Source organism: Leuresthes tenuis, unplaced genomic scaffold, assembly GCF_036924035.1.
Source record: "Leuresthes tenuis unplaced genomic scaffold, fLeuTen1.0.hap1 SCAF_5, whole genome shotgun sequence".
Classification (NCBI taxonomy): domain Eukaryota; kingdom Metazoa; phylum Chordata; class Actinopteri; order Atheriniformes; family Atherinopsidae; genus Leuresthes; species Leuresthes tenuis.
Window position 1 is genome coordinate 37268979 of NW_027325359.1, and position 16974 is coordinate 37285952.

Consider the following 16974-nt stretch of genomic DNA (forward strand, 5'->3'; position numbering starts at 1 on the left):
GGACACTTTAAAGGTTACAGAAAGCTGCAGAACTGTTGATCAGGACACTTTAAAGGTTTCAGAAAGCTGCAGAACTATTGATCAGGACACTTTAAAGGTTACAGAAAGCTGCAGAACTATTGATCAGGACACTTTAAAGGTTTCAGAAAGCTGCAGAACTATTGATCAGGACACTTTAAAGGTTACAGAAAGCTGCAGAACTATTGATCAGGACACTTTAAAGGTTTCAGAAAGCTGCAGAACTATTGATCAGGACACTTTAAAGGTTTCAGAAAGCTGCAGAACTGTTGATCAGGACACTTTAAAGGTTACAGAAAGCTGCAGAACTATTGATCAGGACACTTTAAAGGTTACAGAAAGCTGCAGAACTATTGATCAGGACACTTTAAAGGTTACAGAAAGCTGCAGAACTATTGATCAGGACACTTTAAAGGTTTCAGAAAGCTGCAGAACTGTTGATCAGGACACTTTAAAGGTTTCAGAAAGCTGCAGAACTATTGATCAGGACACTTTAAAGGTCTCAGAAAGCTGCAGAACTATTGATCAGGACACTTTAAAGGTGTCAGAAAGCTGCAGAACTATTGATCAGGACACTTTAAAGGTTTCAGAAAGCTGCAGAACTGTTGATCAGGACACTTTAAAGGTTTAAAGCTGCAGAACTATTGATCAGGACACTTTAAAGGTTTCATAAAGCTGCAGAACTGTTGATCAGGACACTTTAAAGGTTTAAAGCTGCAGAACTGCTGATCAGGACACTTTAAAGGTTTCAGAAAGCTGCAGAACTGTTGATCAGGACACTTTAAAGGTTTCAGAAAGCTGCAGAACTGTTGATCAGGACACTTTAAAGGTTTCAGAAAGCTGCAGAACTATTGATCAGGACACTTTAAAGGTTTCAGAAAGCTGCAGAACTATTGATCAGGACACTTTAAAGGTTTCAGAAAGCTGCAGAACTATTGATCAGGACACTTTAAAGGTTACAGAAAGCTGCAGAACTGTTGATCAGGACACTTTAAAGATTTCAGAAAGCTGCAGAACTATTGATCAGGACACTTTAAAGGTTACAGAAAGCTGCAGAACTGTTGATCAGGACACTTTAAAGGTTACAGAAAGCTGCAGAACTGTTGATCAGGACACTTTAAAGGTTTCAGAAAGCTGCAGAACTATTGATCAGGACACTTTAAAGGTTTCAGAAAGCTGCAGAACTATTGATCAGGACACTTTAAAGGTTTAAAGCTGCAGAACTGTTGATCAGGACTCTTTAAAGGTTTCAGAAAGCTGCAGAACTGTTGATCAGGACACTTTAAAGGTTTAAAGCTGCAGAACTGTTGATCAGGACACTTTAAAGGTTTCAGAAAGCTGCAGAACTATTGATCAGGACACTTTAAAGGTTTAAAGCTGCAGAACTGTTGATCAGGACACTTTAAAGGCTTCAGAAAGCTGCAGAACTGTTGATCAGGACACTTTAAAGGTTTCAGAAAGCTGCAGAACTATTGATCAGGACACTTTAAAGGTTTCAGAAAGCTGCAGAACTGTTGATCAGGACACTTTAAAGGTTACAGAAAGCTGCAGAACTGTTGATCAGGACACTTTAAAGGTTACAGAAAGCTGCAGAACTGTTGATCAGGACACTTTAAAGGTTTCAGAAAGCTGCAGAACTATTGATCAGGACACTTTAAAGGTTACAGAAAGCTGCAGTACTATTGATCAGGACACTTTAAAGGTTACAGAAAGCTGCAGAACTGTTGATCAGGACACTTTAAAGGCTTCAGAAAGCTGCAGAACTGTTGATCAGGACACTTTAAAGGTTTCAGAAAGCTGCAGAACTATTGATCAGGACACTTTAAAGGTTACAGAAAGCTGCAGTACTATTGATCAGGACACTTTAAAGGTTTCAGAAAGCTGCAGAACTGTTGATCAGGACACTTTAAAGGCTACAGAAAGCTGCAGAACTGTTGATCAGGACACTTTAAAGGTTTCAGAAAGCTGCAGAACTATTGATCAGGACACTTTAAAGGTTTCAGAAAGCTGCAGAACTATTGATCAGGACACTTTAAAGGTTTCAGAAAGCTGCAGAACTATTGATCAGGACACTTTAAAGGTTTAAAGCTGCAGAACTGTTGATCAGGACTCTTTAAAGGCTTCAGAAAGCTGCAGAACTGTTGATCAGGACACTTTAAAGGTTTCAGAAAGCTGCAGAACTATTGATCAGGACACTTTAAAGGTTACAGAAAGCTGCAGAACTGTTGATCAGGACACTTTAAAGGTTACAGAAAGCTGCAGAACTATTGATCAGGACACTTTAAAGGTTACAGAAAGCTGCAGAACTATTGATCAGGACACTTTAAAGGTTTCAGAAAGCTGCAGAACTATTGATCAGGACACTTTAAAGGTTACAGAAAGCTGCAGAACTGTTGATCAGGACACTTTAAAGGTTTCAGAAAGCTGCAGAACTATTGATCAGGACACTTTAAAGGTTTCAGAAAGCTGCAGAACTATTGATCAGGACACTTTAAAGGTTTCAGAAAGCTGCAGAACTGTTGATCAGGACACTTTAAAGGTTTCAGAAAGCTGCAGAACTGTTGATCAGGACACTTTAAAGGTTTCAGAAAGCTGCAGAACTGTTGATCAGGACACTTTAAAGGTTTCAGAAAGCTGCAGAACTATTGATCAGGACACTTTAAAGGCTACAGAAAGCTGCAGAACTGTTGATCAGGACACTTTAAAGGTTACAGAAAGCTGCAGAACTGTTGATCAGGACACTTTAAAGGCTACAGAAAGCTGCAGAACTGTTGATCAGGACACTTTAAAGGTTTCAGAAAGCTGCAGAACTATTGATCAGGACACTTTAAAGGTTTCAGAAAGCTGCAGAACTGTTGATCAGGACACTTTAAAGGTTACAGAAAGCTGCAGAACTATTGATCAGGACACTTTAAAGGTTTCAGAAAGCTGCAGAACTGTTGATCAGGACACTTTAAAGGTTTCAGAAAGCTGCAGAACTATTGATCAGGACACTTTAAAGGTTTCAGAAAGCTGCAGAACTGTTGATCAGGACACTTTAAAGGTTTCAGAAAGCTGCAGAACTATTGATCAGGACACTTTAAAGGCTTCAGAAAGCTGCAGAACTGTTGATCAGGACACTTTAAAGGTTTCAGAAAGCTGTAGAACTGTTGATCAGGACACTTTAAAGGTTACAGAAAGCTGCAGAACTGTTGATCAGGACACTTTAAAGGTTTCAGAAAGCTGCAGAACTATTGATCAGGACACTTTAAAGGCTACAGAAAGCTGCAGAACTGTTGATCAGGACACTTTAAAGGTTACAGAAAGCTGCAGAACTATTGATCAGGACACTTTAAAGGTTTCAGAAAGCTGCAGAACTGTTGATCAGGACACTTTAAAGGTTTCAGAAAGCTGCAGAACTATTGATCAGGACACTTTAAAGGTTTCAGAAAGCTGCAGAACTATTGATCAGGACACTTTAAAGGTTTCAGAAAGCTGCAGAACTATTGATCAGGACACTTTAAAGGTTTAAAGCTGCAGAACTGTTGATCAGGACTCTTTAAAGGCTTCAGAAAGCTGCAGAACTATTGATCAGGACACTTTAAAGGTTTAAAGCTGCAGAACTGTTGATCAGGACACTTTAAAGGTTACAGAAAGCTGCAGAACTATTGATCAGGACACTTTAAAGGTTACAGAAAGCTGCAGAACTGTTGATCAGGACACTTTAAAGGTTTCAGAAAGCTGCAGAACTGTTGATCAGGACACTTTAAAGGTTTCAGAAAGCTGCAGAACTGTTGATCAGGACACTTTAAAGGTTTCAGAAAGCTGCAGAACTGTTGATCAGGACACTTTAAAGGTTTCAGAAAGCTGCAGAACTATTGATCAGGACACTTTAAAGGTTTCAGAAAGCTGCAGAACTATTGATCAGGACACTTTAAAGGTTACAGAAAGCTGCAGAACTGTTGATCAGGACACTTTAAAGGTTTCAGAAAGCTGCAGAACTGTTGATCAGGACACTTTAAAGGTTTCAGAAAGCTGCAGAACTATTGATCAGGACACTTTAAAGGTTACAGAAAGCTGCAGAACTATTGATCAGGACACTTTAAAGGTTTCAGAAAGCTGCAGAACTATTGATCAGGACACTTTAAAGGTTTCAGAAAGCTGCAGAACTATTGATCAGGACACTTTAAAGGTTACAGAAAGCTGCAGAACTGTTGATCAGGACACTTTAAAGGCTTCAGAAAGCTGCAGAACTATTGATCAGGACACTTTAAAGGTTTCAGAAAGCTGCAGAACTATTGATCAGGACACTTTAAAGGTTACAGAAAGCTGCAGAACTGTTGATCAGGACACTTTAAAGGTTACAGAAAGCTGCAGAACTGTTGATCAGGACACTTTAAAGGTTTCAGAAAGCTGCAGAACTGTTGATCAGGACACTTTAAAGGTTACAGAAAGCTGCAGAACTATTGATCAGGACACTTTAAAGGTTACAGAAAGCTGCAGAACTGTTGATCAGGACACTTTAAAGGTTACAGAAAGCTGCAGAACTATTGATCAGGACACTTTAAAGGCTTCAGAAAGCTGCAGAACTGTTGATCAGGACACTTTAAAGGTTTCAGAAAGCTGCAGAACTGTTGATCAGGACACTTTAAAGGTTACAGAAAGCTGCAGAACTATTGATCAGGACACTTTAAAGGTTCCAGGAAGCTGCAGAACTATTGATCAGGACACTTTAAAGGTTACAGAAAGCTGCAGAACTGTTGATCAGGACACTTTAAAGGTTACAGAAAGCTGCAGAACTATTGATCAGGACACTTTAAAGGTTTCAGAAAGCTGCAGAACTGTTGATCAGGACACTTTAAAGGTTTCAGAAAGCTGCAGAACTATTGATCAGGACACTTTAAAGGTTACAGAAAGCTGCAGAACTGTTGATCAGGACACTTTAAAGGCTTCAGAAAGCTGCAGAACTATTGATCAGGACACTTTAAAGGTTTCAGAAAGCTGCAGAACTATTGATCAGGACACTTTAAAGGTTACAGAAAGCTGCAGAACTGTTGATCAGGACACTTTAAAGGTTACAGAAAGCTGCAGAACTGTTGATCAGGACACTTTAAAGGTTACAGAAAGCTGCAGAACTATTGATCAGGACACTTTAAAGGTTTCAGAAAGCTGCAGAACTATTGATCAGGACACTTTAAAGGTTTCAGAAAGCTGCAGAACTATTGATCAGGACACTTTAAAGGTTTCAGAAAGCTGCAGAACTATTGATCAGGACACTTTAAAGGTTTCAGAAAGCTGCAGAACTATTGATCAGGACACTTTAAAGGTTTCAGAAAGCTGCAGAACTATTGATCAGGACACTTTAAAGGTTACAGAAAGCTGCAGAACTATTGATCAGGACACTTTAAAGGTTTCAGAAAGCTGCAGAACTATTGATCAGGACACTTTAAAGGTTTCAGAAAGCTGCAGAACTGTTGATCAGGACACTTTAAAGGTTTCAGAAAGCTGCAGAACTATTGATCAGGACACTTTAAAGGTTTCAGAAAGCTGCAGAACTATTGATCAGGACACTTTAAAGGTTTCAGAAAGCTGCAGAACTATTGATCAGGACACTTTAAAGGTTTCAGAAAGCTTCAGAACTATTGATCAGGACACTTTAAAGGCTTCAGAAAGCTGCAGAACTGTTGATCAGGACACTTTAAAGGTTACAGGTTAGTCAGGAAGAAACTCTGGAGTCTCTGCAGACATCTAAACGCCGGGTCAGAACCAAAGATGCTACAAAAGCATGTAAAGCGGCTTAAATATTAAACCAAAGTTCAAGCTGTTTATGACTCATTTGTCAGGAAAGACACCTCCTGTTTAGCTTTAAAACCTCAGAGTTCAGAGCATTGATGTGACCGGGTGACGACCTTTTACCAGCTTTAACCGACCCCTGACCTCAGGTCGGTTCGTCCTCTTCTTCTTCTTCTTCTTCTTCTTCTTCTTCTTCTTCCTTCAATGCTTCTCACCTCCACCACACCTCAGTATTTACACCAGGACTCTCAGTTCACACTTCTATTCACCTGCTGTATCACAGGTTTTAGATAAAGATGGAGGACATGTCCAGAAAGTCTAACCTTTGACCTGATGTGATCTTATCTATTATTAGAGTAATATTTTATGTGTGTCAGTGTCTCTGTAGGGTTAGAGTTAGAGTTACTATGCACTAGACTTTCTGGTTGTCCGTCATTTTGACTGATGGGGTCATAAAAATCTATTTTTACCCGTTGCTTTAATTTTAAATATATAATAATGACACATATTCATTTAATTTTTAATTAATATTCGGTCTGAACAAGCTGAGCAGAGAATATACACCATGCATCGCACATCAGGGCAGATGTTCGGCGTACCTTTTTAACGCAGTTAATGCTGGTTTCTGATGTTCGAGCACCTTCAGACTGATCCGATGCTCTTATTTTACATGTTGCAGAACATTTTTCCAGCCAGGAGAACTCCTGCTCCCTCCTGACCTCTGACCTCCCTCCTGACCTCCCTGCCTGCTCGCTCTGTAGCTGCTGAGGACCGATAACTTTGTCCTGCATCAGTCCCTCTTTTTTCACCTCTTACACCATCATCGTTATTGGGCTTCATGAAGAAACTGTCAAAATGACAGATGACCTTCAGAGAAGAATATTTGTTTAACTCTGCAGTCCCAGAATAAGCTGGAGCTAAGTTTGAGCTGAGTTTGAGCTAAGTTTGAGCTAAGTTTGAGCTAAGCTGGAGCTGAGTTTGAGCCGAGTTTGAGCCGAGTTTGAGCTAAGCTGGAGCTGAGTTTGAGCCGAGTTTGAGCCGAGTTTGAGCCGAGTTTGGGCCGAGTTTGGGCCGAGTTTGGGCCGAGTTTGAGCTGAGTTTGAGCTAAATTTGAGCTGAGTTTGAGCTGAGTTTGAGCCGAGTTTGAGCCGAGTTTGGGCTGAGTTTGGGCCGAGTTTGGGCTGAGTTTGGGCTGAGTTTGGGCTGAGTTTGAGCTGAGTTTGAGCTGAGTTTGGGCTGAGTTTGAGCTGAGTTTGAGCTGAGTTTGAGCTGAGTTTGGGCTGAGTTTGGGCTGAGTTTGAGCTGAGTTTGGGCTGAGTTTGGGCTGAGTTTGAGCCGAGTTTGAGCCGAGTTTGAGCCGAGTTTGAGCCGAGTTTGAGCCGAGTTTGAGCCGAGTTTGAGCCGAGTTTGAGCCGAGTTTGAGCCGAGTTTGAGCCGAGTTTGGGCCGAGTTTGGGCCGAGTTTGAGCCGAGCTGGAGCCGAGCTTGAGCTGAGTTTGAGCTGAGTTTGAGCTGAGTTTGAGCTGAGTTTGAGCTGAGTTTGAGCTGAGTTTGGGCTGAGTTTGGGCCGAGTTTGGGCCGAGTTTGGGCCGAGTTTGGGCCGAGTTTGGGCCGAGTTTGGGCCGAGTTTGGGCCGAGTTTGGGCCGAGTTTGGGCCGAGTTTGGGCCGAGTTTGGGCCGAGTTAGCTTTCATACTGAGCCGGTTTCAGTGGATCTCTCCAGCTGTTTATCCGTCAGACTGTGGACCAGCCCCCCCCACTCTGAACATGTTCACCTGTCTTTAAAACGCTTTCTTTTATTGGTTGGAACGCTTTAAACTTCCTGTTTCTTTCACTCTGTTCTGCAGTGCCTTGTTCCTGCTGCTCTGCTAAAGCACTAAATAAGCTTTCCTGATGGTGGATTCCTGATCTCAGCTGGTTCGAACCACACCTGAGTACATGAACCTGAGGGGTGGTGGAGCTCGTTGGTTGTCTCACTGGTTACAGAACTGGTTTAATATTTTGGTTACTACTTGTTTGGGTCCCAGCTGTGCTGTTGGACGAGCCTCAGAGTCGCCGAGCGTCATTCTTAAAGAAATCCTCCCTCACAGCTCAGCTGAAGCTCAGTTATTTAGAGTTTCCAGGTGAGTTTACTCAGGAAGAAGACCTGATTGTTGCTGTGGCTCACATTTAAATACAGAAAAATATCCTTTGGCAGCAATTTACCAGTAATTGCTTTCTTTTTGACCAATATTTTTAGAAAGTGTGTCATGTTATTTTTTTCTGGTAAAGACTTCTTGGTGCTACATGTTTTCCAACCGAATTCACGTAGCGCAGGAAGTGGTAAAAGTGTTTTAAATGTTTTCTATCGTTTAATTGTTTTCTCCAGCTGTCTGTAATGTGGTTTGAGGTCCTTCCTCTTCTTGAAGCCCTCAATGTGAAAAGGCTTGTTCCAGCGTTAGCTACTGAACACCGTCCCCCCCCTCTAACCCCAACACCGCTCACCCCCCTCTAACCCAACACCGTTCACCCCCCTCTGACCCAACACCGCTCACCCCCTCTAACCCCAACACCGTTCGCCCCCCTCTAACCCCAACACCGTTCACCCCCCTCTGACCCCGACACCGCTCGCCCCCTCTAACCCCAACACCGTTCACCCCCCTCTGACCCCGACACCGCTCACCTCCCTCTGACCCAACACCGTTCACCTCCCTCTGACCCAACACCGCTCACCCCCCTCTGACCCCGACACCGCTCACCTCCCTCTGACCCAACACCGTTCACCCCCCTCTAACCCAACACCGTTCACCCCCCTCTGACCCCAACACCGTTCACCTCCCTCTGACCCAACACCGCTCACCCCCCTCTGACCCCGACACCGCTCACCTCCCTCTGACCCAACACCGTTCACCTCCCTCTGACCCAACACCGCTCACCCCCCTCTAACCCCAACACCGTTCACCCCCCTCTAACCCAACACCGTTCACCTCCCTCTGACCCAACACCGCTCACCCCCCTCTGACCCCAACACCGCTCACCCCCCTCTAACCCAACACCGCTCACCCCCCTCTAACCCCAACACCGTTCGCCCCCCTCTAACCCCAACACCGTTCACCCCCCTCTGACCCCGACACCGCTCGCCCCCTCTAACCCCAACACCGTTCACCCCCCTCTGACCCCGACACCGCTCACCTCCCTCTGACCCAACACCGCTCGCCCCCTCTAACCCCAACACCGTTCACCCCCCTCTGACCCCGACACCGTTCGCCCCCCTCTAACCCCAACACCATTCGCCCCCCTCTGACCCCGACACCGCTCGCCCCCTCTAACCCCGACACCGCTCACCCCCCTCTGACCCCGACACCGCTCACCCCCCTCTGACCCCGACACCGCTCGCCCCCTCTAACCCCAACACCGTTCACCCCCCTCTGACCCCGACACCGTTCGCCCCCCTCTAACCCCAACACCTTTCGCCCCCCTCTGACCCCGACACCGCTCGCCCCCCTCTAACCCCAACACCGTTCACCCCCCTCTAACCCCAACACCGCTCACCCCCCTCTAACCCCAACACCGCTCACCCCCCTCTAACCCCAACACCGTTCACCCCCCTCTAACCCCGACACCGTTCACCCCCCTCTAACCCCAACACCGCTCACCCCCCTCTAACCCCAACACCGCTCACCCCCCTCTAACCCCAACACCATTCGCCCCCCTCTAACCCCGACACCGTTCGCCCCCCTCTAACCCCAACACCATTCGCCCCCCTCTAACCCCAACACCGCTCACCCCCCTCTAACCCCAACACCGCTCACCCCCCTCTAACCCCAACACCGTTCACCCCCCTCTAACCCCAACACCGCTCACCCCCCTCTAACCCCAACACCGCTCACCCCCCTCTAACCCCAACACCGTTCACCCCCCTCTAACCCCGACACCGTTCACCCCCCTCTAACCCCAACACCGTTCACCCCCCTCTAACCCCGACACCGTTCACCCCCCTCTAACCCCAACACCGTTCACCCCCCTCTAACCCCGACACCGTTCACCCCCCTCTAACCCCAACACCGTTCACCCCCCTCTAACCCCGACACCGTTCACCCCCCTCTAACCCCGACACCGTTCACCCCCCTCTGACCCCAACACCGTTCACCCCCCTCTAACCCCGACACCGTTCACCCCCCTCTAACCCCGACACCGTTCACCCCCCTCTGACCCCGACACCGTTCACCCCCCTCTAACCCCGACACCGTTCACCCCCCTCTGACCCCGACACCGTTCACCCCCCTCTGACCCCGACGCCGTTCACCCCCCTCTAACCCCAACGCCGTTCACCCCCCTCTAACCCCGACACCGTTCACCCCCCTCTAACCCCGACACCGTTCACCCCCCTCTGACCCCAACACCGTTCACCCCCCTCTGACCCCAACACCGCTCACCCCCCTCTGACCCCAACACCGCTCACCCCCCTCTAACCCCGACACCGTTCGCCCCCCTCTAACCCCGACACGTTCACCCCCCTCTGACCCCAACACCGTTCACCCCCCTCTGACCCCAACACCGCTCACCCCCCTCTGACCCCAACACCGCTCACCCCCCTCTAACCCCAACACCGCTCACCCCCCTCTAACCCCAACACCGTTCACCCCCCTCTGACCCCAACACCGTTCACCCCCCTCTGACCCCGACACCGTTCACCCCCCTCTGACCCCGACACCGTTCACCCCCCTCTGACCCCGACACCGTTCACCCCCCTCTGACCCCGACACCGTTCACCCCCCTCTGACCCCGACACCGTTCACCCCCCTCTGACCCCGACACCGTTCACCCCCCTCTGACCCCGACACCGTTCACCCCCCTCTGACCCCGACACCGTTCACCCCCCTCTGACCCCGACACCGTTCACCCCCCTCTGACCCCAACACCGTTCACCCCCCTCTGACCCCGACACCGTTCACCCCCCTCTAACCCCGACACCGTTCGCCCCCCTCTGACCCCGACACCGTTCACCCCCCTCTAACCCCGACACCGTTCACCCCCCTCTGACCCCGACACCGTTCACCCCCCTCTGACCCCGACACCGTTCGCCCCCCTCTGACCCCAACACCGTTCGCCCCCCTCTAACCCCGACACCGTTCACCCCCCTCTAACCCCGACACCGCTCACCCCCCTCTGACCCCAACACCGTTCACCCCCCTCTAACCCCAACACCGTTCACCCCCCTCTAACCCCAACACCGTTCACCCCCCTCTAACCCCAACACCGCTCGCCCCCCTCTAACCCCAACACCGTTCACCCCCCTCTAACCCCAACACCGTTCACCCCCCTCTAACCCCAACACCGCTCGCCCCCCTCTAACCCCAACACCGCTCACCCCCCTCTAACCCCGACACCGTTCACCCCCCTCTAACCCCAACACCGCTCACCCCCCTCTAACCCCAACACCGCTCACCCCCCTCTAACCCCGACACAGCTCACCCCCCTCTGACCCCAACACCGTTCGCCCCCCTCTAACCCCGACACCGCTCACCCCCCCTCTGACCCCGACACCGTTCACCCCCCTCTGACCCCGACACCGTTCACCCCCCTCTAACCCCGACACCGCTCACCCCCCTCTGACCCCGACACCGCTCACCCCCCTCTGACCCCGACACCGTTCACCCCCCTCTGACCCCGACACCGTTCGCCCCCCTCTAACCCCAACACCGCTCACCCCCCTCTAACCCCAACACCGCTCACCCCCCTCTGACCCCGACACCGTTCACCCCCCTCTGACCCCGACACCGTTCACCCCCCTCTAACCCCGACACCGTTCACCCCCCTCTAACCCCGACACCGCTCACCCCCCTCTGACCCCGACACCGTTCGCCCCCCTCTGACCCCGACACCGTTCACCCCCCTCTAACCCCGACACCGCTCACCCCCCTCTGACCCCGACACCGTTCACCCCCCTCTGACCCCGACACCGTTCACCCCCCTCTAACCCCGACACCGTTCACCCCCCTCTAACCCCGACACCGCTCACCCCCCTCTGACCCCGACACCGTTCGCCCCCCTCTGACCCCGACACCGTTCACCCCCCTCTAACCCCGACACCGCTCACCCCCCTCTGACCCCGACACCGTTCGCCCCCCTCTGACCCCGACACCGTTCGCCCCCCTCTGACCCCGACACCGCTCACCCCCCTCTGACCCCGACACCGTTCACCCCCCCTCTAACCCAACACCGTTCACCCCCCTCTAACCCCGACACCGTTCACCCCCCTCTAACCCAACACCGTTCACCCCCCTCTGACCCCGACACCGCTCACCCCCCTCTGACCCCGACACCGTTCACCCCCCTCTAACCCCGACACCGTTCACCCCCCTCTAACCCCGACACCGCTCGCCCCCCTCTAACCCCAACACCGTTCACCCCCCTCTGACCCCGACACCGTTCGCCCCCCTCTGACCCCGACACCGTTCGCCCCCCTCTGACCCCGACACCGTTCGCCCCCCTCTGACCCCGACACCGTTCGCCCCCCTCTGACCCCGACACCGCTCGCCCCCCTCTGACCCCGACACCGCTCACCCCCCTCTGACCCCGACACCGCTCACCCCCCTCTGACCCCGACACCGTTCGCCCCCCTCTGACCCCGACACCGTTCACCCCCCTCTGACCCCGACACCGTTCGCCCCCCTCTGACCCCGACACCGCTCACCCCCCTCTGACCCCGACACCGCTCGCCCCCCTCTGACCCCGACACCGTTCGCCCCCCTCTAACCCAACACCGTTCACCCCCCTCTAACCCCGACACCGTTCACCCCCCTCTGACCCCGACACCGTTCGCCCCCCTCTGACCCCGACACCGTTCGCCCCCCTCTGACCCCGACACCGTTCGCCCCCCTCTGACCCCGACACCGTTCGCCCCCCTCTGACCCCGACACCGCTCGCCCCCCTCTGACCCCGACACCGTTCACCCCCCTCTAACCCAACACCGTTCACCCCCCTCTAACCCCGACACCGCTCGCCCCCCTCTGACCCCGACACCGTTCGCCCCCCTCTGACCCCGACACCGTTCGCCCCCCTCTGACCCCGACACCGTTCGCCCCCCTCTGACCCCGACACCGTTCACCCCCCTCTAACCCAACACCGTTCACCCCCCTCTAACCCAACACCGTTCACCCCCCTCTAACCCCGACACCGTTCACCCCCCCTCTAACCCAACACCGTTCACCCCCCTCTGACCCCGACACCGCTCACCCCCCTCTGACCCCGACACCGTTCACCCCCCTCTAACCCCGACACCGTTCACCCCCCTCTAACCCCGACACCGCTCACCCCCCTCTGACCCCGACACCGCTCACCCCCCTCTGACCCAACACCGCTCACCCCCCTCTAACCCCAACACCGCTCACCCCCCTCTAACCCCAACACCGCTCACCCCCCTCTAACCCCAACACCGCTCACCCCCCTCTGACCCCGACACCGTTCACCCCCCTCTGACCCCGACACCGTTCACCCCCCTCTAACCCAACACCGTTCACCCCCCTCTGACCCCGACACCGTTCACCCCCCTCTAACCCCAACACCGCTCACCCCCCTCTAACCCAACACCGCTCACCCCCCTCTGACCCCGACACCGTTCGCCCCCCTCTGACCCCGACACCGTTCACCCCCCTCTAACCCAACACCGCTCACCCCCCTCTGACCCCGACACCGTTCACCCCCCTCTAACCCCGACGCCGCTCACCCCCCTCTAACCCAACACCGCTCACCCCCCTCTGACCCCGACACCGTTCACCCCCCTCTAACCCCGACACCGCTCACCCCCCTCTAACCCAACACCGCTCACCCCCCTCTGACCCCGACACCGTTCACCCCCCTCTAACCCAACACCGCTCACCCCCCTCTGACCCCGACACCGTTCACCCCCCTCTGACCCCGACACCGTTCACCCCCCTCTGACCCCGACACCGTTCACCCCCCTCTTATGTCATGCAGCACTTGAGCTACGGAAGCCCAGAGGAAGGTAAAGAGAAACCCCATTTTCTTTTAAAAGAAACTGCCCTAAACCACAAAGTGGAATCGGTGTGTTGTTAGAAACTCTCTGATGTCAGCCACACAAATCCAATATTTCACCGTGTATTTTCTGCTTTGTCAGCAAACCAGGAGGCAGGTCAGTTTCAGCAGTTTGCCGTCGGTCGGCCGTTTCTGAACGATTGTTCAGGAGCAGAAGCAGGTGTGCAGTGAATGTTGTTAAAGTTCAGGAAGTAAAGGAGGAAACTCATCAGTCAGCCCTTCCTCACATGTTTGAGTTTAAAACCACAAATCTTATATCTTACTGGGATGCTGGTCCAGTTAGATCCAGCTGGAACTATTCTGGTAACTGCTGAGGGAAGCAGGTGAGCCCTCAGGTGTGAACTGATCCCTGTCTGTGTCTCTGCACAGTTGTTGTTGTTCTGGACCGGACTTCAGACCCACTGAAGAATGAGAGTCCGTCAGGCTCTGAGGATGGAAGCAGAGCTACTGGAGGCAGGATTTAGGTGAGTGCACCTGCACAGCGCCACCTGTGTGACATCACTGTGGCCGCCCTGTTCTAATGAGCTGCTGTGTGTCCGCAGACGTCACATGGTGCTCTGAAGAAGCCATGGGTAGCTGTCTAAGCTGTCCAGACAAAGAGTCAGTTCCAGATAATCATCAGAGTAAATTCAAGGTGAGTTCACCACTTCTTGCTGTGATTGGTCCTCAGCTGAGACGGGGGCGGGCCTTCAGGGGTCACGTATCACAGAAATAATTAATGTTAAACGGGTTTAAGAGCTCAGTCTGCATAACAACTCTCACCATGTTCAGCTCTCTTATTCTAAAGAATATAAGTCATGAATATATATTACAAACTAACAGGAACACCTGCACAGGTGTAAATATGTAAATGAGAGTTCCTGTAGGGTTTAACCAGCTGTTCCAGCTGCTGACTGACAGGAAACCAGAGAGATGTCAGTGGAAAGGATTCTAAAAGTCCTCCAAGAAGGTACCTCAGCTCAGGCTGGCAAAGCATGTTGGTTGTTCCCAGTCAGGGTTCCAGGACAGAAAATAGAAAATGTCCAACTAAAGAAGCAGGAGTCAAAGTTTGTGAGAGAACTGTAAGAAACCAGCTGAAGGAAATGGGATTTCCATCCAGAGAAGCCAAAGTAAAGCATCAGTAACACCTGAAGAGGAGAAAAGCAGCTCAGAGCGGCTGAAGAGAAGCAGCCAGACTGTGGATGGAAGTGAGACTCAGAGACGAATCACCAAGGAGACGATGCTGGAGCTTTAGTTTGGTCCAATGAAACATGGAAAGATTAAACCAGTAACCAACACATTTCCACCATCTCTGATGATATGGGCTGATGGAAAGGTCAGAAGGTTTGGTATCAGCTCAGAGACACGACCAGCAGAACGACAGGCACCTCCCTGCATTAAAGGGGAACTCTGGTATTTTTAAACCTAGAAGATGTTTATAAAACTCGTGATCGATGTATATCCATATAACGGGAGAGAGCAGGGCATAGAAAATACAGCCTCTAAATATCTATTTAAGGCATCATCTGTCTTTATTTCACGATACTTTAAGAAGAATGAATGAATGAACGTGTGCTATAGCTCTGTTAGCTCATAGCTGCTGTTAGCTCATAGCTGCTGTTAGCTCATAGCTGCTGTTAGCTCATAGCTCTGTTAGCTCATAGCTGCTGTTAGCTCATAGCTGCTGTTAGCTCATAGCTGCTGTTAGTTCATAGCTGCTGTTAGCTCATAGCTGCTGTTAGCTCATAGCTGCTGTTAGCTCATAGCTCTGTTAGCTCATAGCTGCTGTTAGCTCATAGCTCTGTTAGCTCATAGCTCTGTTAGCTCATAGCTCTGTTAGCTCATAGCTCTGTTATCTCATAGCTGCTGTTAGCTCATAGCTCTGTTAGCTCATAGCTGCTGTTAGCTCATAGCTGCTGTTAGCTCATAGCTCTGTTAGCTCATAGCTCTGTTAGCTCATAGCTGCTGTTAGCTCATAGCTCTGTTAGCTCATAGCTGCTGTTAGCTCATAGCTGCTGTTAGCTCATAGCTCTGTTAGCTCATAGCTGCTGTTAGCTCATAGCTGCTGTTAGCTCATAGCTCTGTTAGCTCATAGCTCTGTTAGCTCATAGCTGCTGTTAGCTCATAGCTCTGTTAGCTCATAGCTGCTGTTAGCTCATAGCTGCTGTTAGCTCATAGCTGCTGTTAGCTCATAGCTCTGTTAGCTCATAGCTGCTGTTAGCTCATAGCTCTGTTAGCTCATAGCTGCTGTTAGCTCATAGCTGCTGTTAGCTCATAGCTCTGTTAGCTCATAGCTCTGTTAGCTCATAGCTGCTGTTAGCTCATAGCTGCTGTTAGCTCATAGCTCTGTTAGCTCATAGCTGCTGTTAGCTCATAGCTCTGTTAGCTCATAGCTGCTGTTAGCTCATAGCTCTGTTAGCTCATAGCTGCTGTTAGCTCATAGCTCTGTTAGCTCATAGCTGCTGTTAGCTCATAGCTGCTGTTAGCTCATAGCTCTGTTAGCTCATAGCTCTGTTATGTGGCTACTTGCGGCTATAGGAGAGCTAACGGAGGGATTTCTACTGGGACCAGAGCTGATCTTTCAGCTGCTGTGCGACTTCTGATGACAAATGTTATTATTGGTGAAACCCCGACGAACACTTCCTGTCTCTGTGCTGTCAGGTCATCAACGTGGACGATGACGGGAACGAGCTGGGCTCAGGTGTGATGGAGCTGACTGATGCCGAGCTCGTCCTCCACACCCATCGCCGGGACGACGTCAGGTGGCCTTACCTGTGCCTGCGGCGCTACGGCTATGACTCCAACCTGTTCTCCTTTGAGAGTGGGCGCCGCTGCCAGACGGGACAAGGTACACTCACACAGTTTTAATGTATCATGGCGTGTCAGTCACCTGACTGACGACATGTGGGCATTAAACCATGGGGCAGGTCTCCACAAGTTGGTGTCCTGTCAGGTTCTGGTTCCCACGGGGAAGTAAAAACACACCCCAGCTGATGAAAGCAGAGCTCAGGTGAGATGTGAGGAGCTCTGCAGCCTGTTAACGTGCACTGCAGCCTGTTAACGTGCACTGCAGCCTGTTAACGTGCACTGCAGCCTGTTAACGTGCACTGCAGCCTGTTAACGTGCACTGCAGCCTGTTAACGTGCACTGCAGCCTGTTAACGTGCACTG

The 16974-nt window shown here is 51.0% G+C and overlaps 1 protein-coding gene across 1 annotated transcript in view; it reads left to right on the forward strand.

Annotated features, from left to right (window-relative positions):
• LOC140307785 (fibroblast growth factor receptor substrate 2-like) overlaps window positions 1–16974 on the forward strand; it is a 29836-nt gene that overhangs the window by 6909 nt on the left and 5953 nt on the right. Inside the window, exons 2-4 of the mRNA XM_072386794.1 lie at window positions 14195–14289; window positions 14368–14459; window positions 16466–16652. Of these exons, the coding sequence (XP_072242895.1) occupies window positions 14394–14459; window positions 16466–16652 (253 nt within the window). The 5' untranslated portion in view covers window positions 14195–14289; window positions 14368–14393. The remainder of the gene's footprint in view (window positions 1–14194; window positions 14290–14367; window positions 14460–16465; window positions 16653–16974) is intronic.